Consider the following 23,589-nt stretch of genomic DNA (forward strand, 5'->3'; position numbering starts at 1 on the left):
TTTCCTTTGCCCGTTTGGTAGGAAAATATGTCTGAAAGTGCAGAGCAAAGTGCTTCCCCTCACGAAGCTCGCATTTAGCAGGGAGAGTAGGCCCATAGTAATCGTGATAATCTGTGATGAGTGTGCCAGGACAGATGATGGGTGGCGATTAGTTTCCTCTGGGTAGTCAGGGAAAGTGTCCTGGAAGATGGGACAGTCAAACTTCAATTTGAAGGGCGTGTTACCCAGCAGAAGGGTGTGAGGAAAAGTGTTCCCAGCGGAGGGAACAGCAGGCACAAAGGCCGGAGGCCGGAGAGGAACTGAAAGAAATCCAGGCTCCTGAGCTCCAGTTAACCTCTTCACCTTCTAGTAATTTATAGCACCTCTCTGCCCCCTGCCTTGCTGTGGGCCCAGGGTCTATGTAGTTATTACTGCCTTTGGCATGAGCTTGAGTTTTCCTGCTGAAAAAATTGGTCATGTTTATTTAGTAGTTTATTCGAGTAGCTTATTTACTTATTAGAGTAGTTTATTAGGGCTTCCAAGGTGGCTCAGATAGTAAAGAATCTGCCTGCAATGCAGGAGACTCGAGTTCAATCCCTGGATCAGGAAGATCCCCTGGAGAAAGAAACGGCTGCCCTCTCCAGTATTCCTGCCTGGAGGATTCCATGGACAGAGAGCCTGGTGGGCCCCAGTCCTTGGGGTCACAAAGAGTCAGACATGACTGAGCAACTAAGACACAGATTAGCAATACCAACGCAGTGTTTCTTCATTAAGCACTTTGGATTTTAGATCCACACAGAATTGAAACAGTAGTACAGAGAACTCTTGCCTACCCTAAGTGTTAACTTCCTACATAACCATACTACAAGTCTCAAAACCAAGACATTGCCATTGGCATAGTATTTAACCAAACTCACTCTTTTTTTTTTTTTTGCTATATAATTCTATGAAAGTTTAATACACGCCTAGTTTCATAAAACCCAACACCACACTCAGGCTACAGAATACTGTACCAAAGAGCCCATCACCCCGAAGAGACTCCCTGGGGCTGCCCTCTAAGTCACATCTTGCTCCCATCTATGCCTGCGATTTTTAAGGCATTATTTCCAGGTTGTGGTCACATAACTGTGCTGATTTGGGGAACAGAAACTGAGCGGTGGACTGGAAAGTGTGTCCAAGTATTAGCTTCAGATCTGACACCAAAATGTATAAACTTGAGGTTGAGCATGTCCAGGGCATGTCGTTCTGCCCCAGCCAGCGTTCTGGATGACTGAAGATTTCTCTGGGGTGATATTACGATCATGTCACGTTTAGTGAGAACCTCTTCCGATGTCAGAACATAGTACATGTAGCTGGACATTTATTCCTCCCAGCAGCCCTGGGTGAGTGAGTTCTGTCTTTCTTCCTGTTTTATAGCTAAGGACACTGAAGCTCAGAGAGGGTAGTCACCTGTCCAGGGACACACAGGGAGGGAGGAGCCAGGCTGGGCTCCCAGTTAGTATGTCCAACTCTAGATTCTGGGCTCTTCACCCGCTGCTGTTGAACGGGAAGAAGAGCTGAACTGGCTGGAGGTAGCCTACATCCACCTACTGTGCGGCCTCGGGCAAGTCACTTCCCCTGTCTGGGCCTGAGATCCCTCAGGAGTCAGGACAAGGTCCTTTCCATTCTGGAGTTCTGTTTCTAGACTGTATGAATTTGCAAAGAATTCGAGGCCAGTACGCGACAATTCGGGCTTCCCTGGTGACTCAGACGGTAAAGAATCCACCTGCAATACAGGAGACCCTGGTTCAAAAAGATCCCCTGGAGAAGGGAATGACTCCCCACTCCAGTATTCTTGCCTGGAGAATCCTATGTGGGGTCTCAAAGAGTCGGACACGACTGAGCGACTGAGCACACACAACTCAAACGAACAAAAACAGAAACCATTCAGCTCAAACACTATTGACGGCATCGCATGTTATTTTGGAGAGTCGGAGGCCAGAAGGCATTTCTGATCATGTCAGGCCAGCATCATCTGCATTGGTTACCCAGACGGGAAGGCCTGTTAGTACAGCTTTTGGGGACACACCACAGCTAAAATATTTTATTGCCTCGATAACATTAGAAGGGCAGACGTCATCTGACCCTCTAAGTGCCTTCCTGTCTGAGATGGAAGATGCAAGAGAAGCAGATAGAATCAGCTAGGCCTCAACAGCCTTCTAATGATTGTTCCTGTTATTATCATTAAGGCTTTTCCACAGCCTTTGTATTAGGCAGTTACAGCCAAGTGCCGTGCTAAGTGCCTGACATCTGTTGTCCCTCTCAAACGTCCTTAGGCAGCCCATAATATTATCATTATGCCCATTTTGCAGATGGGCAGTTGAGGCTCACAGCAGTAACTGGGTGACCAGAGGGACATTGAACCCAGTCTGTTGGCTCTCAACCATCAGTCTGTAGTCAACTGTGCGCCTTCTGCTGGTCACCATCCAACCCTGCATGTCCCTTCCTCTCTTGCTAGTAAGTATTATGAGAAAGAAGCTCTCCTGATGGACCCAGTGGACGGCCCCATCCTTGCATCTTTGCTGGGTAAGTGGCCCAGCCAGTGCCCTGAGCCTCATCTGGATCTCGGTCTCGGCTCGAGGGGTCACCTCCAAAGGGCCTGTCTCGCCCCCCTCCAGCCTCCCACCTTCAAAACTGGTCCCTGCCTCTCAATTTCAGGCTCCTGCGCTGGTCCCTCTTTGGCAGGAGCCTGGGGTACCCTAGCTGCTGGAGGGGAGGAGTAGGGAAATAAGTGGTCCTTCTGGTGGGAGACGGGAAGGAGGACTCTCTGGGGCGATGGGCTCCCAGCCCCATCTGCTCCGCAGTGGGGCCCTGCGCCCTGGAGTACACCAAGATGAAGACTTCTGACCACTTCTGGACGGACCCCTCGGCTGATGAGCTCGTCCAGAGGCACCGCATCCACAGCTCACACCTGAGGCAGGACTCGCCCACCAAGCGTCCCGCCCTCTGCGTGAGTGGGGAGGACAGTGGGGCCCCGGGGGGGAGTCCAGCTGAGTTCTGGACTCGGCATGGAGGTGGGGAGTGGACTGGGGCCTTGATAGTCACTTCAGGCCTCACCCGCCACCTCCCCGCACGTTGCCAGATCCAGAAAAGGCATTCGAGTGGCAGCATGGACGACCGGCCCTCCCTCTCTGCCCGTGACTATGTGGAGTCCCTGCATCAGAACTCCCGCACCACCCTGCTCTACGGCAAGAACAATGTTCTGGTCCAGCCGGTGAGAGTCCCCATCTTGGCCCAGGGCTTCCACTGCAGGTCTGGCTCCAGGTTACAGAGGAGGGGGGTCCCTGTGGCCCCAGGTTGCTCATCCATCTATCCATCCATCCATTCACTGATCCGCCTGTTCATGCATCTGCCAATATCTCCATCTCTCCATCTGTTCACCCACAGGCTGGTATGTCCTTCTATTCAATCATCCATCCATTCATCTGTCAGTATCCCACCCAGCCAGCCAGTCAACTCTCTTCCAGCCTCTGTATTCACCCATCCCTCTGTTTGTGCATGCGTTCACCATTTTTTATCCATCTGCCTGTATTTATATCCACCCAGCCACCTAATTCATCCATCCATCTATCCGTCATTACATCCATCCATACATCCATCCATCCTTCTATCCGTCATCAACTCCACCCATTAGTCATCCATCCACCCATCTTTAACCTCCATCTGTCCATTTGTCCATTTGTTTTCCAGTCCATCTATCCACTGCCTGTCCACCCTGCTGTCTTATCTATCATTCTCCCTTGTCATCACTCACTCACTCAGTTCCCTCATCTGTGCTGAACCTGCTCTACACGGGGTGCTTAGGATATCAAGGGGAACGTCTTCACAGCCAATGCTTATGGAGTGCAGATACTGGTGTGTATGTAGGAAGGAAGCAGCCTTCCTGTGTACACAGTCACTTTTCCAATCAGATCACAGTCTATCGTCTTTTCGAAGACATTTTTAAAAACCCCCATACTCTGCATGTGGAGTAAAAACCACTACACAGAACCTCATTGAGGGGTAAACGGTATAAAGTCTGTAACTGAGTCTGCACGAGACTGGGCAAGAATGACTATGTCACAGTAAGATAACTGCTGATTATGAGACGCATCCCCACTTCGGGTGCATTAAAATGTGAAAAAACAATTGTGTGCCTTAGATTCGATGAAATACGGCAAGGGTGCTACCTCCCAGGGTTGCAGTGTGGTTGAGATGATACTGGTGGAGCAGAGCCAGGCTCGGTACACCCTGAGTGCCCAGTAAATGTTGGTTGTCTGTCTCCACATGTTTTTGGGGGTGGGTCTGAAAGGAGGAAGGCTGCCTCTTACATGTGAGTCTTGGAGCCCCCTCCACCGCACCCCACTTGGGATAAAGTGGAGCAAGTGAGAAGCTCAGCAGATGAATTGGGAAGGCGGAGGATGGAGCTGCTGGGCGGGGAGCATGGAGGGGGTATCTGGGGAGGGGCCTCTGGGTAACATCTGTAGGAGGGGACATGGAGCTCAGCTGTGCTCTCTTTCTCCCTTAAGACTGGCCACAGTGATGGCAGATAAATGCCTTCTGTTTTGAAAAAGGTATTGTTGAAAGGGCAGAGCCCCGTTCCTTCTTCTAAAGACCACCCCCCGACCCCACCTCTGCATTAGAGCCCTGGGTACAGTGGGCGGCTCTCACAGCTGGACCCTGTAGAACCAAACCCATCCTGGTGGTTGTTTGCAGAGGGCTTTGTTTCACACAGCCACCTGGAGGGAGGGTCAGGGTCTTCCCAGTGGGCATGGCCTTGCAGGGAATGAGCCAACCTCTTGGTTCTGGTTGTGTGCCCGCGAGTCCCATAGGCCAGGGCTTGAGTCCACTGTGACTCTGGCACCACGACCAGGCCTGAGTCCTCCTTTCTCTGCAGAGAGACGACATGGAGGCTGTGCCGGGGTACCTGTCCCTGCACCAGACGGCCGACGTCATGACCTTGAAGTGGACGCCCAACCAGCTGATGAACGGGTCTGTGGGGGACCTGGACTATGAGAAGAGGTAAGTCCCTCCCTTCCCCTTAGCACAGGGACGATTGCGCCCTGTCCCTTGTGGCCCGCCCCGGCCCTGATCTGTCTGGTTGTTATGGCCATGTGCAGCTGTGGCCTCATGGCTAATTCATGGGATCTGAGAACCAACTGGAAGAGTCTTAGGGGGTGGGAATTAGGCAGTGCCTTGAGCAAACACCACCGGGAGAGAGAAATACTAACAAAGATCTTGTAAGCCCAGAAATGGCAATACTCCCTGGTCTCCAGCCCCATTACCCATCACCCAATGCAAAAGGAAGCTGGAGGTGTTGGTGTGAGCATCTCATCCAGGGCTCCTGGATGCCCTGTGAGTTATAAGACCCAACAAAGGCCCTGGAGTCATGCTCCTAAGAGACCTGGTGGCTGGGGATTCTATTATTATTGGACATGTTCTTGACTTCCTCAGAACTTTTGCTTATGGGGAATTTCTAACATAAAGGGCTTCCCTGATGGCTCAGTTGGTAAAGAATCCATCTGCAATGCGGAACACCTGGGTTCGATCCCTGGGTTGGGAAGATCCCTTGGAGAAGGGAAAGGCTACCCACTCCAGTGTTCTGACCTGGAGAATTCCATGGACTGTATAGTCCATGGGGTCACAAAGAGCCAGACACGACCGAGCAACTTTTCACTTTTTCACTTTCTAACATAAAAGTAGAAAGAACTCAAGTACCCATCACACAGCCCTGGCAACCTCCCCCTCACCCTCCTCTGCCCTGCGTATTGCCCTGCAGTAGCAAACAGATGTCATAGAATTATAGGATTTTATCTAGAAGTTTGTATACATACTTGTAAATATAAATGTAAATATATGTATGTGTATATGCATATATGTGTTTATATACATGTGTATGTGTGCATGTGTGTGTGTGTATATATATATACGTATAGAATAAGTACTCTCTTCAAGGGCCATGAACAGCACTGTTACTATGTTCTGTGTGATGTTAAACCTCAGTGTGATTACCACCAGGCTTTGGTGTGATTAATATCATTCTCTAAGCTGATCACTTCCTGAGCAGAGGTTCCCATCTGTCCTCAGAGAGGGTCATTGAGAGGTACAGTCAGTCCTCAGCTGGGCCAGATAATTCAGCTCCAGCCAGACACCTGAGTTTCTTATGGAGAAATCCTCTGGGAGCCAGGAAACACTCTTGCTCTTGAACCTTATCTCAGCTTATTCATCTGAAACCTCAATATCAGACCTTCTATGACCTCCCCGCTGAGTTCAGATTGCGCGGAGCCCTGAATCTCCTTCTTAGCATTTACAAAATCTTAATAAATCTGTCCCTACTTGTGTTCGGACTGTCTCACCCTTTAGATCTCAGTTCTATGAAGGCAAGGAATCTGTTTTCCTCACATCTTCTCCCCCAGCGTCTGCTGGTGACATAAAACCAAACTCAAGCTGCCTGAAGCATTGGCTCACATGAACCGAAAAAAAATGCAGGGGTGGGTGGTGGCTTCAGGCGTGGCTGGATCCAGGGGCTCAAATGAGGACCTGACCTCTTTCCATCTCTTGGCTCTCCTTCCCTGACTGTTGACTCCGTTCACAGGCAGGCTCTTCTTGCATAGTGCCCTCTACATCTGCAGACTTCTGTCAGCCTTACCACTACGCTTCTAGCACAAAGAAGCCCTTCTTCCCCAGAGAGTTCTCACGTAGATCTAATAATTGCGTCTCACTGGTTCTGCTTGGGTCAAGGTCCGGAACAGTGTCATATGATCATCAGCCAAGCCAGGGTCAGGTGCCCATTCCTGGAGTCCTGAAGGGGGAGGGTAGGCGAGGTCAGCCTCAGCCACATAGACTGAGGTTAAAGAAATGTGTGTGTAGGGGGAAAGTTGGAAAACTGGGATACTGGAGCCAGAAGAAGGGGATATAGAGTCTGGGAAGTCTGGGGACATGGATGTTGGGGGTTAGGTGGTCCTGGTGAGGAGGGTGGAGGAGCCTGTGGGTGGGGCTTCCCCATGACTCATGGGAGAGGCATCCTGCAAGCCTGACCCTCCCGCCCCTTCCAGTGTCTACTGGGACTACGCCATGACCATCCGCCTGGAGGAGATTGTCTACCTGCATTGCCATCAGCAAGGTAGGGACCGCGGGTAAACATGGGGCTTCTTCCCCACCCCCTTATTATCCGTGCAGCCTCAGACGAGTGACCTCACCTCTCTGAGCCTCAGTTTCCACATCTGTAAAATGGGGATAGTAACAGTATCTGCTCATGGGGTTGTTGTGAGGATCAAGTGACGTTTGTTAAGGGCTCAGCGTCAAAGCCATGTGTCAGGCGCGGTTCTCACCATTCACGTTTAATTGTTGCTACAACCCAGTGCTAGAGGCACCGTCGTTCCCATCTTAGAGCCGAGGAAGCAGCATGGCACACAGACAGCCTTTCTAAGCTCCCCAGTGTGGTCCCAAATCCAGGCCTTTGTCCCTCCGAGTTCAGTGTTCTGAAAATCAAAGATTTATAACTGGAGTTTATAGCTCAAAGAAGGTATGTGCTGAATAAGCAAAAGGCCATCCTGCTTTAGAAAGCAAGGAATCTGCACCTCACCAAGGCATAAAAGATAGTAGTTTAAGCCTATTTAATGAAACACACCTGGGTTCAAATCCAGGCTCTGCTATCACCAGCTGTGTGACCTTGGGCAAGTGACATAACCTCTCTGAGCCTCAGTTTTATCATTTGCAAAACAGGCAATAATAGATATGCCTCACAGAGCTGTTTTGAGTATTACGATAAGACAGTGCTGTTAATGCTCTGTGTGTGTATATAGTACGTGCTTAAGGCATGTAATGCATGCCCTGCAGAGGGATCTGTCTGACAGCCTCCGTACAGAAATAGGTCAGGTCAACCTGTTGGGGGTGTTTGAGGAGGGGCATCATCTTCCTTTGTCGGGTGGCTGCAGGGAGGCCGCCCACCTTCATCTTGGCCTTGTCCGGTCATTCTCCAGTCGATGGCCATGGCGGGTAGGATGAGGGAGACTCAAAGGAGGTGAAAACTGCCCCGACCTTCTGCCCAGGCCTTTCCCAGAGCCTCGGAGCAGGACCCCTGGGTCTGGCTGGGAATGTCTGGGGAGGAGGGGGCATCCCCACGCCTCATCGTGACTTCCTGCCGGGTCTCCTCTGGCCGGGTCGCGGCGGCAGTGGACAGCGGCGGGACGGTGGTGTTGGTCAGCCAGGACGGGATCCAGAGGCCGCCCTTCCGCTTCCCCAAGGGAGGGCACCTCCTGCAGCTCCTCTCCTGCCTGGAGAACGGGCTGCTCCCTCACGGACAGCTGGACCCACCGCTCTGGTCTCAGCGGGGGAAGGTGAGTGATCGTGGGGGCCCAGGGAGGCAGGGCTGGGGGTCAGCCGTGGGGGGCCCTTCTTGCCTTTGGGCCCTTGTGTGGCTGCGTGGGCTCATGCACGCCCCACAGGGACCCTCAGGCTGTGCAGGTTGCGGGACAGGTGTGTCCCAGGGGCCAGGCTTTGGGGTGTGTTCTTTCAGGGCAAAGTATTCCCCAAACTGCGCAAGCGAAGCCCCCAGGGTTCATCCGAGTCCACGTCTTCAGACAAGGAAGACGACGAGGCCACAGATTACGTGTTCAGGATCATCTACCCTGGCATGCAGTCCGAACTTGGTAAGCTGCCCTGGCCCTTGGCCCGGGGAATCAATCTGTTTAGCTGGTCCTGAAATTGACTTCAGCTATGTGGGACCAGAGGACAAGAGATGTGAATTCTGGGGTTAGTAGGGGAACTTGGAATCAGGAAATTTGGGTATCTACAGCCTTGATTTTCCCCCAAATGAATAACCACTCTCTGCTTGGCTAACTTAGGTGTCCCTGGGTGTGAGGTGCCATGGGGTAGCAGCTGTGACATGGGCTCTGGAATCCTGGGTGAACTTGGGCAAATCCCTTCACCCCTCTGTGCCTTGGTTTCCTCATCTGTAAAATGGGGATGTTCATAGCACCTATTTCACAGGACCTTCACGAGGATCAAATGAGATAAAGTACTTGGCACAGAAAGAACACTCAAATGCTATCATGTGGTTGTCACTGTTATTTTTTGTTACTTCAACAGATTGTTGTAAAGATTCAGTGAGATAATAAGCTGGTCATCGTAGAGCCCATAGAATGAGGCCTCAAGTAGTTGTCAAGACAGCAGAGTGGGTGATTCCCCAGCAGTCCAGTGGTTAGGACTCTGCATTTTCACTGCCAAGGGAGCGGGCTCCATCCCTGGTTGGGGAACTAAGATCCAGCAAGTCATGCAGCGCAGCTAAAAAATTAAATAAAAGACAGCAGAGGGGAAGGGCAACCCTAGACACTGGCACACGAGGCTATAACGTATGTCCTGCCATTTGCATGGTGCCTGCTGGGAAGTAGATGCTTAGTGAATGGAGACTGAGCTTACTACAAAGATCGTCAATTCCAGAGGGCTGTGGTGGTGATTAAATGAATTAATATTTGAAAAATTCTCAGAAGGAAGCCTGGCATTTGTTAGGCACTGTATGCATGTCTGTTAAACAAGTGAGTAATGAGTTATAGCTTGTTTCTGTAAACCTCATTTTATCTAACCCTCTGTGGCCCTGTTGTTCCCATTCGATGGATAATGGCTCCGAGAGTCCCTTTGTCTAAGTGACCACAGCTGGCAGTGAGGACATTTTTAAAGCAGACGTCCTCCCTGGTGGGGTTGGACTCCTTGTGCCAGGCCTCCTAATGCCCACGCTCACACCCAGTGCTGTCAGAGCTGGCGTGTGGGGCAGGCTTGGTCGTAGGCCTTGGCTTAGCCTGTGTTTTCACCTGTGTTCCTTTATGGCCCGTTAGGAGCAAAGCCTCACATTCCTGTGTCATTAAGAGCCATAGAGTGCCCTGACGTGCATCCCTACATCTGTTCCCACCCAGGACCGAGGTCTGGAGCTGCCCCAGCCTCTCTGTGGTACCACGTCCCCCCAGAGAGCTGATTCATCCGAGGGGCCGGATGCCCTGGGGCTGCCTTCCCTGGCAGCTCGCTCTACGGGGACCCACCCAACAAATGATTTGTAGGCTCTTGCTGGGAGCCAGGCTGGGTGCTCAACGTCTTTCCTCTTTGGGGAATATCCACGGTAGCCTGTCGTGGCCCCGCGTGTGCCAGGGGAGCAGATGCTGGCTGCGCCCACTCACACCCTCTGTGTGTGCAGCTCCACTACCATCTGCCAGCTAAGTGTCTCCTTGCCTAACGGTTTCTCCAGCCACCAGGGTTCCTTCTGCCCATGGGTGGGGTGGACTACAATCAGTGCCTCCCTGGAGCAGTCAGCGACTGGAAGGAGCTGTGTATAAACACCCCAGTTCCCTCACCCCTCGAGTGAGAACATTCTGAAACGTGTGTTCTGCACGTGTCCGAGAGACCCCTCACGAGATCAAGTGCCAGTTGTCCATAACAGCAATGTACATGGTGACTAACTCGCTACTCTGCTCGCCCTTCTCCTGCTGGGTCCTTTATCTCTCCCTACCTGTGCTTTTTGGAAACATCTCCCAACTTGCACCTAAATCCTTGTCTTCCTTGTCACCAAGTCAGTGTGTTTAAAACAGGGTTTCTCAATCTTAGCACTACTGATATTTCGGATGGAATAATTCTTTGCAGTGGGGGCTCTCCTATGCCCTGCCCAGGATGTATATTAAAAACCGAACATCACTTTGCCAACAAAAGTCTGTATAGTCAAGGCTATGGTCTTTCCAGTAGTCACGTACGAATGTGAGAGCTGTACCATAAAGAAGGCTGAGCACCAAAGAATTGATACTTTTGAACTGTGGTGCTAGAAAAGACTCTTGAGAGTCCCTTGAACAGCAAGGAGATCAAACCAGTCAATCTGAAAGGAAATCAACCCTTAATACTCACTAGAAGGACTGATGATGAAGCTCCAATACCTTGGCCACCTGATGCAAAGAGCCAACACATTGGAAAAGACCCTAATGCTGGGAAAGATTGAAGGCAAGAGGAGAAGGGGGCAGCAGAGGATGAGATGGTTGGATGGCATCACTGACTCAATGGACATGAACTTGGGCAAACTTCGGGAGATGGTGAGGGTCAGGGAGGCCTGGAGTGCTGCAGTCCATGGGGTCACAGAGTCAGACACGACTTGGTGACGGAATAACAAGAAAAATTCTTTGTGGTGGGGGCTGTCCTTTGCACTGTAGAATGTTGAGCAGCTTCCCTGGTGTCCACTCACTGGATGCCAAGTAGTGAATCCGTCCCCACCACCAGCACCACACTGTGACAGCCAGAAATGTCTGCAGACATTGCCAAGTGTCCCTTGGAAGGCCGGCAGCACCCCAGTTGAGACCCGCTGGTCTAGGGCAAGGACTGTTTAGGGAGTCAACAGCCAACAGGAGAACAATGAGAGAGTATGAAGAGGCTCTCGGGGTCTGATCCTCTGGGTTGGGATCCCAGCCTCACCACTTATTAGCTGGGTAGTCTTGGGCATGCTGCTTAAACTCACTGTGCCTCAGTCTTCCAATCTGTAAAATGGGATAATGGTAGGACTTGAGCTCGGAAAGCGACAGCTGTTGTTAGTGGGAAGAGAAGAAGGGACTTTAGCCAAAGAGACGGGTTATCCCAGTGACGACCTGGTGAGGCTCTGGGTGAGTAAGCTGTCTTGTTGTTCTGAGCCTCCATTTTCTCTCGTGCAAAATAGGAGATGAAACACATCCCTTACAGCAGGGGTCCCCACCCTCTGGGATCCAATGCCTGATGGTCTGAGGTGGAGCTGATGCAATAATAATAGAATAAAGTCCACAATAAATGTCATGCACTTGAATCTTGCCCAAACCATCCACCCCAACCCCGGTCCATGGAAAAGTTGTCTTCCCCAAATCCAGTCCCTGGAGCTGAAAAGGTTGGGGACCACTGCCTTACAGGCTCATCAGGGATGAGGCAGTTCCCTGAATAGTATGGCACCCAGCACATAGTAGGCACTTTATAGATGTCAGCATTCTTTCTTCCTCTAATCAAATACAAGCCAGGGGAACTGTGTGGAGCAGGACAGGGGAAAGGCTCAAGCCCCGGGGAATTGGTTCCCCTGCCTTTTCAGTGTCCTGTTCCACCCCCCGCAGACCTTCCATTTCATTCGTGTTTGTATTTTTGTCTCTCAAGTTGCTTCCAGCCCCCTGGGCGGCACTCCTCCCATCTCTGCGGGCCCTGCCTGGATGGTGGTTCCTGCAGGCCGGTCCGCGTTAGTGGTGGCCAGGGGCAGCCGGTGGGCGCAAGCCAGATGGGACACGACCCTCCCCACGTCACGCCTGAAGCCGCAGTCCCTCAGTAATGTCTGGGCTCCCCTCACCCCTGGGACTGGGCGCCGGCCACCTCTGCCATGTTGTCATTTGAGTCCTGGTCCCCAGGGGGAGACGGAGGCAGGGAAAATTGATGCCTTGCACTGTCTTGCCTTTGTGCTACAAGACACAGCTTGGGGTGTTGTGGGTTCAGCAGCAGAGGGGTCCACGGATGATGTCTGCAGGGTGCTAGAGGCTGGGGCTGGGGGCATGCTTGCCACACCTGGGCACATCTCCTGGTCGGTGCTTCCCAGAGGTTGGCTGAGAACTGACGTTTTCAAGAATGTTTTCATAAAATGTTTTCAAGACATTTTATAGGGGCTGACTGGTCTTTCTTGGCCAGTTCATTGGCGAGTCTGCTACAAAGCCACTTTTGATGGCCCCCAGAACCTCATTCTGTTAGCAGCTTTCTGTTCCGTCCGTGGGTGCGGCAGATGCTGTGAACAAGGGAGCTGTGATGACTGGTGGGGCCGGGTCCACAGCTCCTCCTCTCCTTAGAGCCCAAGGGGAGAGGCCAGGTATTACCAGCCATCCTTGAGGAGGCGCTGCTCATCGGGCAAATGTGTACCCCTCTTAAGTTCCTAAAGCAGGGCTTGGCAAACTAAGCCCAAAAACCGGATCCTCTGTATCGCTCAGGAACTAAGATTGGTGTTGACGGTTTTAAATAACTGAAAAAAAAAAAAGAATATTTTGTGACACGTGAAAATGATATGAAATTCACATTATAGTGTCCATGAATGAAATTTTATTAGAACACAACCCATGCTCGTTTGTTTGCAATTTTTGGGCCACTTTTTTTTATGACGGCAGAGTAGAATGGTTATGATAGTGACCCGACGTCTTGAAAACCCTCAAATATTGTCTACCTGACCCTTTACAGGAGACAGCCAGCAAGTCCTGTCCTAGAGAAAATAACTTTCTTGCACCAAGAGGCCAGGAAATTAACCATAGAAATGGTAATGCCTGGGTCACCGGTGTGTTTGTTCTGCAGCATTGCAAACGCCGTGGCTTGCATGGAGCTGGAAAGAAAACAATATGGGAAATGATGAGTGGTGTATCCTTGGGAGCACCTGATCAGGAACCACCACTGTCCCAGTTAGGAGACCGTTTGTGCCCCTTGGCTCTCAGACATGGCTGCTACCTCAGAACTCTTTCGGAAAGACAGACTCGAAGGCTGTATCTCCAGGAGATTCTAATTCAGTAGGTCAGGCATATGGGTGGGATACAGGCATATGGCTTTTAAAGAAGCACCCCACATGATTCTGGGGGAGTTGCCAACCTATGTGAGGCTCTCTTGGTAGAGCAGCTATAGGAGCAGGACCGTGGAGAGTGCAGGCATCTTCATCAGTGGGGACTCCTCTGGGTCCCCTTGCTACTGAGTGCCCTGCCTCCCCTGCTGAGTCAGGCTCCCTTACATCTCACCACCAAGGGTGCCCCGTGAGACCTGCCTCTGGGGACTTGAGGCCATGGGTCCTCCCCAGGATTCCCCAGCAGGCTCCCCTCCCTTCCTGCCAGCCTCCTGTGAGGACAACTGAATGACAGCATGGTGAGGGGTGGCCTCCTGCTCTGCAATTGGACCTGTCTACTCGGCTCTGGTCTCTTTCTGTCTCTTCAACTGCCATCAGCTCTCCCCATCACCTCGGGGACCCGAAATCTTGGTGGTGGCTTTCAATGGCTTGGATGGGTTCAAGGACCTGGGTCTGACAGTGATTGAGGTCGCTGTTTCCTGGTGTGACATTCAGGGTCTTTCCCTGTCCCTGTGCTGGTGTGGGGGTGAGCTGCTTGCTTTGGGGTGAAGCTTTTGTGACCCACAAAAGCTTTACCAGGGCTTTTCCTCTGCCCTTTTCTACCACCACAGTTCCCCAGGACCTAATGGATGTCTCTGTGAGCAACCTGCCATCCCTGTGGCAACCCAGCCCCCGGCAGTCCTCCTGTTCCTCCTGTTTGCAGAGTGGCTCGGCTGATGGCAGCTCAACCAACGGCTGCAACCACGAGAGGTACGAGGGGCTCGGGCTGTGGACGGAAGAAACGCAAGCGCTGACTGGAGGTGTGCAGGCACCCGTTTCTTGTCCTGCGCTGGACTCAGGGGAGTTAACACAGGCTATAGAAGCGTCCAGGGCTTCCCTGGTGGCTCAGCGATGAACAACCCACCGGTCAATCCAGGAGATGTGGATTCGATCCCTGGGTGGGTGAGATCCCCTGGAGACGGAAATGGCAACCCACTCCAGTATTCCTGCCTGGGAAATCCCACGGACAGAGGAGCGTGGCGGGGCTACAGTCCATGGGGTCGCAGAGTCAGACACGACTGAGCGACTAAACAACAGCAGCAACACAAAATCATTCAGATCTCGGTTAAATCCTAGCCTTGTGAAGTCCTAGCTCCCTCATATATATCAGTCAGGATCAACAAGGTGCCGTTGGTGTAACAAACAGTCCTAAAATCTCAGTGATTTATTACAACAAAAATTACTTACCATGCATGCTGCGTGTCCACCATGCATCAGCAGGGGTCTCTGCTTTTTCTGCATTCACGGGCCTGGCAGATGGAGTCACCACCATCTTGAATATCGCGAATCCCAGTGACTAAGGGAAATGCTTCCTTTATTTAGCTGTCTTAAGGACAAATCAAATAATGGTTTACAAGCGGCCAGCCTGTGTACTGGGCACATGGTGATATTCAGTAAATGACACTTCTTAAATTTATTGCATAAAGTTAAATCCCTGATCTCTCGCCTTGTCTGCAGAGCTCTGTCTTCTCAGGACTACTCAGCCCATTCATGAGACTGGTCATATTTCCCACTGACCCAGCCTGGCCTGGCCTGGGAGAGTGGAATCCTTTTTTCCTGCTGGGCCTCTGTCCCAGCGCATGGCCCATTCTTCAGCCGTAGGAATATAAGTGGGGGCCAACATCAAATCTGTGAAGCCACGGAACTCCTGGCTCTCAGTGTGTGGCCTGTCGACCAGCAGCATCATCACCTGAGCAGATTCTCTGCCCCTCACCCAAGAACTGCTGAAGCTGAATCTGCATTTAACACATCACCTAGGGTCCCAAGACGATGTGTGTGCTTTTAAGCTTGAGAAGCACTGAAATGAGTAGAGATCCTCACATTTTAATATCCATCAGAATCACCTTGGGGATCACAGACTGCTTCCTCGACCACTTCCTGGAGATCCTGATTGGGTAGATCTGTGCAGGGCCTAGGAATCCACATGCTGGAGAAACCCCAAATGATTCTGTGACTGATGGTCCACGGATCATTGACAAATGCTGTTCTAACCCAGTACCCCCACTCACAGCATCTGCTTCCACAGCTGCAGTGATGGGGAACTCACCACCTTACAGACAGCCAGGGCAATCTAGGGGGCAGCGATCGGGTGTGACGCTGCCCTTCTATAACCTGAGGGTGCCTGAGCCTCACCAGCCTGAGGGCACAAAGAGGGTGACTTGAATGCTTAGTGCCTCCATGTGCATGCCTGGAGGACTTCAGCCTCCTTCCCAGTCTCCTTGGGCTTTTAATGGGTGTGCTATTCTTTTACTCTGTTCTCTCCAAGAATGTACCACACTCTCTTCAGCAGTCCCGTTTCCCCATCAGTTCTGAGACCATATTCCTCTCTCCTCTTTCACCCAAAACAGCCCCCCTGCCCTCAAATTACCATGCAAGGATACTCTCTGAGGCATTACCTGCTTTGCAATTAGCCAGACTCTGAATCCCAAACTGGCTCCTCTTGGGTTCAGCTGGGTCACTTTAGAAGTCAGAACATTTTCTGCTGGTGACGGAAACCCATTTCCAACTGGTGCAAATGAAAAAGAAAATGTACTGATAGAACTGAGACGTCAGCAGCATGGGGGCTTCAGGCATGGCTGGGTCCAGATGTTCCACACAGGAATGTGTTTCTTGAGCTCTTGGCTCTGCTTATCTCTAGGACGGTTTCATTCTCAGGCAGGCCCTTCCTATGCAGCAGTAAAAATGGATCCTGGCAGCCGCTGCTCTGTATCCCACTGGCTTAGGAACCCAAGTAAAGAAGAGTGTCATTTTTCTAGAAGTTCAACAGAAATCCCAGGGTTGATTCTCATTGGCCCAGGTTGAATCATGTGACCCCCCCCTCCCCGACCCAATCACTGTGACTCCAAGCTGAGTCAAGTATATTGGTAGAATCAGCTCCATCCAAAGCATAGGAAAAGAATTGGGAAGGAGGAAACTTCCAAGAAGAAGGGGCAGTGATGCTACGCAGGTGGAAACAGCAATACCCCTGGTCTCTCTGACTGGCTGCGTCTCATCCGCTCCCCAGAGATAACGAGTTATGCTCCTGTCCAGCAAGCCCAGGCTATGTGTGGATCAGTACTAAAAGTCTTCCTTTTGCTCCACCTGCAGGGCTCCCTTGAAGCTTCTCTGTGACAATATGAAGTACCAGATCCTTTCCAGAGCCTTCTACGGATGTGCGTATTGGCCTTATTTGCCATTTTTGTCTCCAGGGAGCATTTATTCAGTGCCTACTGCATATCAGCAGTATCAGGGAAATGAGCCTGGCTCTGCGCCTCTGTTTCCTAGGTATCTAGTGTTGGTTAAGTTACATTAACTTCCCTGAGCCTCAATTCCCTTTTTCACAGATTGGGCATAAAATTTCTCCCTTGGTTCTAAGAGAAGGCAATGAGCAATGGGGCTCCTTGCTGGAAGGAGCAAGGTTTAATTACCATTGCATCTCTATTTCCCACCTTAGAGGGCATGTTTTCAGGATTAAATGGAAACATACAGAAAGCACCTAACGTTGCTTGCGGTTGGTGCTCAATACATGTCAGTTCTCTCTTCCTATATGCAGAAGCAGAAGAGCAAGATGGCCTAATGCCTTCCCAAGAACTTAAAAACTAAATTAATAACACAGGTGCTCTGATGATTTCCAGTTAACAGATGAGGAGACTGAGGCAAAGGGACTCGTCCAAGGTCACACAGCAAATAACCAACAGAGCTGGAACTCTCAAACCCAGGCCTGTAAAGGCTCTGTTTTTGCCACTCTCCTATTTTGATTCTTAGCAGGTTTTATTTCCCCCACCTCACAGCCTAGATGGGGAAGATAAAACATGTGTATATTTTAAGGAAATCTGGAAAAGTGTTAGTACATCCTGCATAGGCCTGTGAAAAAATAGTGCAGGTCATATCAGCCTGGAAAGAGCTCGGGAAAGTGTGAGCTCCCCAAGGTCAGGCTTTTTGCCTGTTCTGTTACCATCCCTCCACAGTGCCTGATGCAGGGCCTGGCGTGGAGGAGGCTCTGGGCAAGGATTTAAGAAACCACAGTGGAGGAGCTTCCTGGTAGAAGGGGTGGGAGTCAAGGTGGGCTTGATGCCCTCACGTGATGTGGCTCCTCCCTGATGGTGGTTGAGAGCCCAGGTTCTGGAGCAGATGGTCTGTGTTCATATCCCAACTCCACACCTGGCACCGCGACCTGGGCAAGTGATACATGCAGACTGTGCCTCGGTATCCCCATCTGTAAGGTGGGCATAGTAAGAGGACCTGCTTCATAGGGTTGTAGTGAGAATCAACTAAGTTATCTAAGCTCTGGGAGAAGCACCCTGGGGCAGAGTGTGTGCTGTGTGAGTGTTAGCTATCACACCATCGTCATCATAGTCATTGTGATTAGCCCTATTGTTGGCGGGTTGAGTCCTCAGGCTCCAGGTGGTCCAGGGTCCTCTCTGGGGCTTGAAGATGAATTGGGGGTTGGGAATAACCAGAAGGAAAGGGCATGGTCAAAGCAAACACAGGCTAGCGTTTGCTGAATCATGCATGTGGGCCGGGCGCTGTGCCCCCAGGCACCCAGGGTGGAGCAGATGAAGGGTGGCACACTGGCAGGTAATCCTCTAAGAGTGCAGGGCCATCTCTGAAAGCAAACCAGAGCCTTCAGCATCTCCCCTGCTACTGACCTCAGGGCCTACTTTATCCAGCTGCAATTTGAACGAGTCCTCTCCTCTCCCATTCTCTCTCGATATTCACTGGAGGCACCCCAAGGCACTGAGCCCGTAGAGTCACTTGCCCCTTCCTACCTCCAGCCTGTGAATTAAATGCCTTGATTTCCAGCCCGAGAGGAGCGGGCATCACCCCAACTGAGACTGAGAAAGGTGACGTGACTTCCCCAGGGTCGCAGGGCCATGAAGAAGTTAAGCCAGCAAGTAATTTCGCCCCATCTGAGCCTCACCTTCCTCAACCTAGAAAAGGCGGATGATGAGAATTTGCTGGTCACAATGGTTCAGGCAGATTGCGAGGAGGACAGTACTTTGGAGACTTCGTGAGACAAGGCAGGGGTGCTGGATGGTGGGCAGTGATACTTTCCCTCCCTCCCCACAGGGCTTGCCTACTGCAGACACCTGTCTACCGTGAGGACCCACCTGTCAGCCCTGGTCAATCACATGATCGTGTCCCCTGACTTGCCCTGTGATGCTGGACACGGGCTGACAGCCGGGATCTGGGAGCAGTACCTTCAGGACAGCACAGTAAGGCTTGGCCTGGCTCATCCTGCTGTGGGGCACAGACTTTGGGGGGACAGAGACTATGGGGACCTCTTATCATTCTTCCAAGAATGAAAAATGCAAGTGTACATATTTTTTAAAAGTTTTAAAATATCATGTCTCTGCTACACCCCCCCCAGTTCTGATCCCCTAAATTAATGACTAATATCAGTTTGGTGTAGACTTTGCTATACATTTCCTATACTTATATATTCACAGGTGTGTCTGTATAGATATAGCTGGAATTCATTTTTTAATAAGGTGACATTATGTTTGCATTTTGAGTGATCAACTTACTTTTATATGAAGGACATCTTTCAGATCTCTAGGTGAAATACTGCATGTTAGAACCTTGGCCCCTCATATATGCGTGGACCATAATTTAGTCAAATCTTCCTCTAATGATGGACATCTAGGCTGTTCCTGTTTCTTTTTTTTTTTAATTATTTCAGCAGTGCTGTAAAAGCGTATACCTTTCTGTACTAGTTTTCTTATTTCAAGGGTAGATTCTTAGAAATAAAGCTGTTTGATGTCCATTTTAAATTTAAATGGATATGACAGCTTACCTTTCTCGAAAAGTTACAGTGTTCATAATCCCTGGCAGTCTGTGAGCATGATTGCACGTTTCCTGAGAAATGCAAAAGATTTATCGACTTCTGGGCCCCACTCCAGCTTTACTGATTGGCCACTTCTAAGAGCGGACTCCAAGAATTTATGTTTTGGGAGTTTCCCACGGAATTCCTTGGCAGACCAGTGGTTAGGACTACATGCTATCATTGCTGAGGTCCCAGATTCAATCCCTAGTTAGGGAACTAAGATCTCTCAGGCCATGCGTTGCAGCCAGAAAAAAAGAAAGAAAGAAAAGGAAAGTTCCCCAAATGCTCCTAGAGATCTCCCCAGTTTGGGAAGCACTATCCTAAGGACAAATTGGCTGAAACAATAAATAGTCAAAACGAATGTTTTTCATCTAACGCTTCTGCAGCCATTTACTACCTGCGTGGTTGCATTGTTGTATCAGGGCTGCAGTAACACCGTAGTCCCTGCTGTTTTAGTTACTTGGCCCTCTAGAGGTGTATTTCTTACTCATTTGTTAATAACAGCAGTTGGAGGCTTCCTAGGGTTTTGCTTTCTCAAATACGATGCCACGATGGACACCTGTGTCCATGTGGCTCTGCTTGCTCACAGCATGATCTCTGAGGGCCAGGTCTGAGAGGCGGGACCACTGGGCCACAGAGCCCATGCCCTAGTTACATGTTGACTGAGTCTTTGCCTCCCCCACCTACCAGAGTTACGAGGAGCAGGAGCTGCTGCGTCTCATCTACTACGGGGGCATCCAGCCGGAGATCCGCAAAGCCGTGTGGCCCTTCCTCCTGGGCCACTACCAATTCGGGATGACAGAAACAGAGAGGAAGGAGGTAGGTTACCCCAGAGGGGCCAGTGGGGTCCTTGGCAACAGGAAGAGCCAGGGACCGTGGGGCTGGGGGGGCTCTAGTCCCCTGGTGGACCAGGGGGACAGGGAGATATGGGGGAGCCAGGAAGGTTGAGGGCAGCGCCGTCCAATAAATGCATCACAAGCCACAGATGTCGTTTTTTCAAATAGCTTTTTTGAGATAATGATAGATTCACGTGCACTTGTAAGAAATAATGCAGAGACATCGCATTCATCCAACTTCCCACAATGGTTACTTCTTGCAAACTATAATACAATTTATCATAAGCAGGATATTGACATCAACATGGATATATACTGGAAGTTAAAGTCCATATTTTATTGCATTTGTTTTTGTTGTTGTCTATAATAAATATGTATATATTTTAAATTGAGATATAGTTTATTTACAACATTATATTAGTTTCAAGCGTTTAACATAGCGATTCAAAATGTTTATAAATTAGGGATTTCCCTGGCGGTGCAGTGCTTAAGACTCTGTGCTTCCCATGCAGGGAGCGTGGGTTCAATCCCTGGTCTGGGAACTAAGATCCATATGGCACGCAACACAGCCGAAAAATAAGATTAAAAAAAAAAAATTGTGTTAAACTAACTGATTAACACAGTGCCTGAAATATAGTAGACATTCAATAAATATTTAACTCAGTCCAGACATCTGGACTTAACAATTAAAAAGTGTTTTTATAAATTACAATCCATTTATAGTCATTATAAAATATTGGGTATATTCTGTGTGCTGTGTAATATTTCCTTATACACACACACACATATATATAATGTAAATATATATATACATGTCAGCCTTGATCAGAATTCCCATTTTACTTGTGCTCGCGTGTGTGTGTCTATTTAGTTCTCCACAGTTTTATCACACAAGTGGGTTTGTGTTGTTGTTGGATGACACTGGCTTTTGGGGGTTGTTTGTTACACAGTTTTAGCGTGGCAATTGATGACCACAGTCAACGTGCTGAACATTTTCTGGTGCTGCTGTGGTCCTCATGTCCTTTTATAGCCACACCCACCTCCCTCCCGCTCACTCCCATCCCTGACCCCTGGCAACCGTTGATCTATTCTCTCTGGCTGACCGTGCATCTACCCTGGCAGGTGGACGAGCAGATTCACGCCTGCTACGCACAGACCATGTCTGAGTGGCTGGGCTGCGAGGCAATTGTGCGACAGAGGGAGCGGGAGTCGCACGCGGCCGCCCTGGCCAAATGCTCGTCGGGGGCCAGCCTGGACAGCCACCTGCACCAGATGATGCATCGGGACTCCACCATCAGCAACGAGGTGACGGGCTGCTCCCAGGGGAGCCAGGTGGAGGGTAGAGGCTGGGATCTGCTTCAGGGGGCTGTTGCAGGAAGGGTGAGAGGGCTGGGAGTCCTAGCACAGACCTGACTCCAAACTCCAGCCCCTTCATTTCTTAGCTCTGGGGCTCAGGCAAAGCAGCTTTACCTCTATGCTTCAGTTACCTCATCTATGAAATGGAAATGATCACTTGTATAGGGGAGATTTGCGTGCAGCTCCAACAAGATAGTATATATAAACTCTCCAGCACAGCATTGGACCTTCACTTATTCGGCAAATGCTGTTGAGTACCTACCATGTGTCAGGCACTGTCAGGAATGTCCTGGAATGTCAGGAATGCTCCAGTGAACAGGTCAGACATATCTGTCCTGATGAAGTCCCAAGTTTAGGAGCCAAAAGCCAGAGGTGAAAAGAAAATCAGTTCCCTTCACCAATGAGACATATCAGTCATCAATTGCCATGCTAAAACTGTGTAACAAACAACCCCCAAAAGCCAGTGACATCCAACAATAACTGTTTCTTTTTCACTCATGAGTCTGTGGGTCAGCTGAAGCTCAGTTGAAAGGTTTGTTGTTCTTTGTTGGGTTCTCACATGTTTGGGGTGACTCAGCCCTGCCCCTCATGTCCATCCTCCAGCCGACTAGCCTGGTCACCTTCTCACAATGAAAGCAGATCTTGAAGAGAAAAAGCAGAAATGCACAAGCATTTTTTATGTGTCCGCCCTGTTGAGTTTGCTAACATCCCATTGGCTGAAGCAGGTCCCATGGCCTAGCTTAGCTTCAGAGTAGACAGAAACTAGAAGTTATAGGACAAAAAGCATGTATACAGGAAAGGAGCAGAGAATGGGCATTAATACAGCCAGTCCTTTGAGTTCGAAGTCTCGAGTGCAGAGCATTTAAAAGTTGCAGGTGGGAGGTGGAGGTCCGGTGGTTTGTATAGCCTCCAAAGGGGCTCTAGGGAGGAGAGATGAGCTCCCCTGCCCAGTTTTATTTGACAGATGGGAAGCTGAGACCCTGAGAGGGGCTTGCTCATGTCAGGAATAGAGATAAGACCACACTTACTGACTCCCAGCCTAGCACTCCATCCTGAGCTCAGCGCGGGGACCCTGAGCCCAGATGCAGCCTCACCTGAGCTCCTTCGTGCCCCCTTTCCTCTCAGTCCTCCCAGAGCTGCAGTTCCGGCCGCCAGAACGTCCGCCTGCAGAGCGAGTCCAGCAGCAGCACACAGGTGACCTTCCAGAGCCCCGCCCTCCACCCACCGCCTCCCCCCAGCCCAGAAGAATGGGATCCGAAGCCCCTCGTCTCCAGGCCACTTAAGATTTCTCTGTTTTAGCTTTTTATATGTCCATTAAAAAGTGAGGTTTTGCCTACCCAAGTAATGCATGAATCTCTTCTGCCTATTAAAAAAATATTGCAGAGAAAACTAAATTTGGTTTTGCCCATCCCTGATCCCCACATGCCCTCCCTAGAAATAACATTGCCATCTTCTCTGAATATACTTTGCCTTCTAGTTTTGACTTTGGAGTTAGGAAAGTGTTTTGTTTTGTTTTTTAACACGACTGAAAGCAATTTAATTGAAAATAAATGAAAGCAATTTAATTGAAAATAAATCTTTTTAAAACCAGAAGCACATGAAATTAACAGTAAATCAAGTGGGTGATATAACCACACCGAAGAAATATTTCAAGTGACCTTGTGACATGATCTTACACAGTCTGCATTGATGGGATATGGCCTAAAGACACAAATAGCCAGAAATAAATCTTGGATATATATCCTGGAGACTTTTCCATAATATTTCATATTCATCTAAGTGTTCTTGAAAATTGATCCATAATGGTTAACTACATGGATATTTTTTAAGCCTGTTCCTTTAATTAGTTAACGTAAAAAAACTTTGTGCACATGATTTTTGTATGATGAAAGGTTTTCTTCCTCAGACCCAACTGCAATGCTCCCTGTTTCTTTCTGGATTTTTCTATGCCTGTTGCTGCATATGGAGCACTTTTAAATTTTCTACAAATGGGA

At 49.9% G+C, this 23,589-nt stretch overlaps 1 protein-coding gene across 1 annotated transcript in view; it reads left to right on the plus strand.

Moving 5' to 3' along the window:
• SGSM1 (small G protein signaling modulator 1) overlaps positions 1-23,589 on the plus strand; it is a 70,360-nt gene that overhangs the window by 30,136 nt on the left and 16,635 nt on the right. The window contains exons 6-19 of the mRNA XM_055550318.1: positions 2,477-2,544; positions 2,823-2,968; positions 3,101-3,232; positions 4,895-5,019; positions 7,053-7,120; positions 8,173-8,336; positions 8,516-8,648; positions 12,136-12,300; positions 14,170-14,308; positions 16,685-16,749; positions 18,647-18,792; positions 20,094-20,222; positions 21,362-21,544; positions 22,721-22,789. Coding sequence (XP_055406293.1) covers positions 2,477-2,544; positions 2,823-2,968; positions 3,101-3,232; positions 4,895-5,019; positions 7,053-7,120; positions 8,173-8,336; positions 8,516-8,648; positions 12,136-12,300; positions 14,170-14,308; positions 16,685-16,749; positions 18,647-18,792; positions 20,094-20,222; positions 21,362-21,544; positions 22,721-22,789 — 1,732 coding nt within the window. The remainder of the gene's footprint in view (positions 1-2,476; positions 2,545-2,822; positions 2,969-3,100; positions 3,233-4,894; positions 5,020-7,052; positions 7,121-8,172; positions 8,337-8,515; positions 8,649-12,135; positions 12,301-14,169; positions 14,309-16,684; positions 16,750-18,646; positions 18,793-20,093; positions 20,223-21,361; positions 21,545-22,720; positions 22,790-23,589) is intronic.

The sequence above is a fragment of the Bubalus kerabau genome, chromosome 16 (genome assembly GCF_029407905.1).
Source record: "Bubalus kerabau isolate K-KA32 ecotype Philippines breed swamp buffalo chromosome 16, PCC_UOA_SB_1v2, whole genome shotgun sequence".
NCBI classification, from domain to species: domain Eukaryota; kingdom Metazoa; phylum Chordata; class Mammalia; order Artiodactyla; family Bovidae; genus Bubalus; species Bubalus kerabau.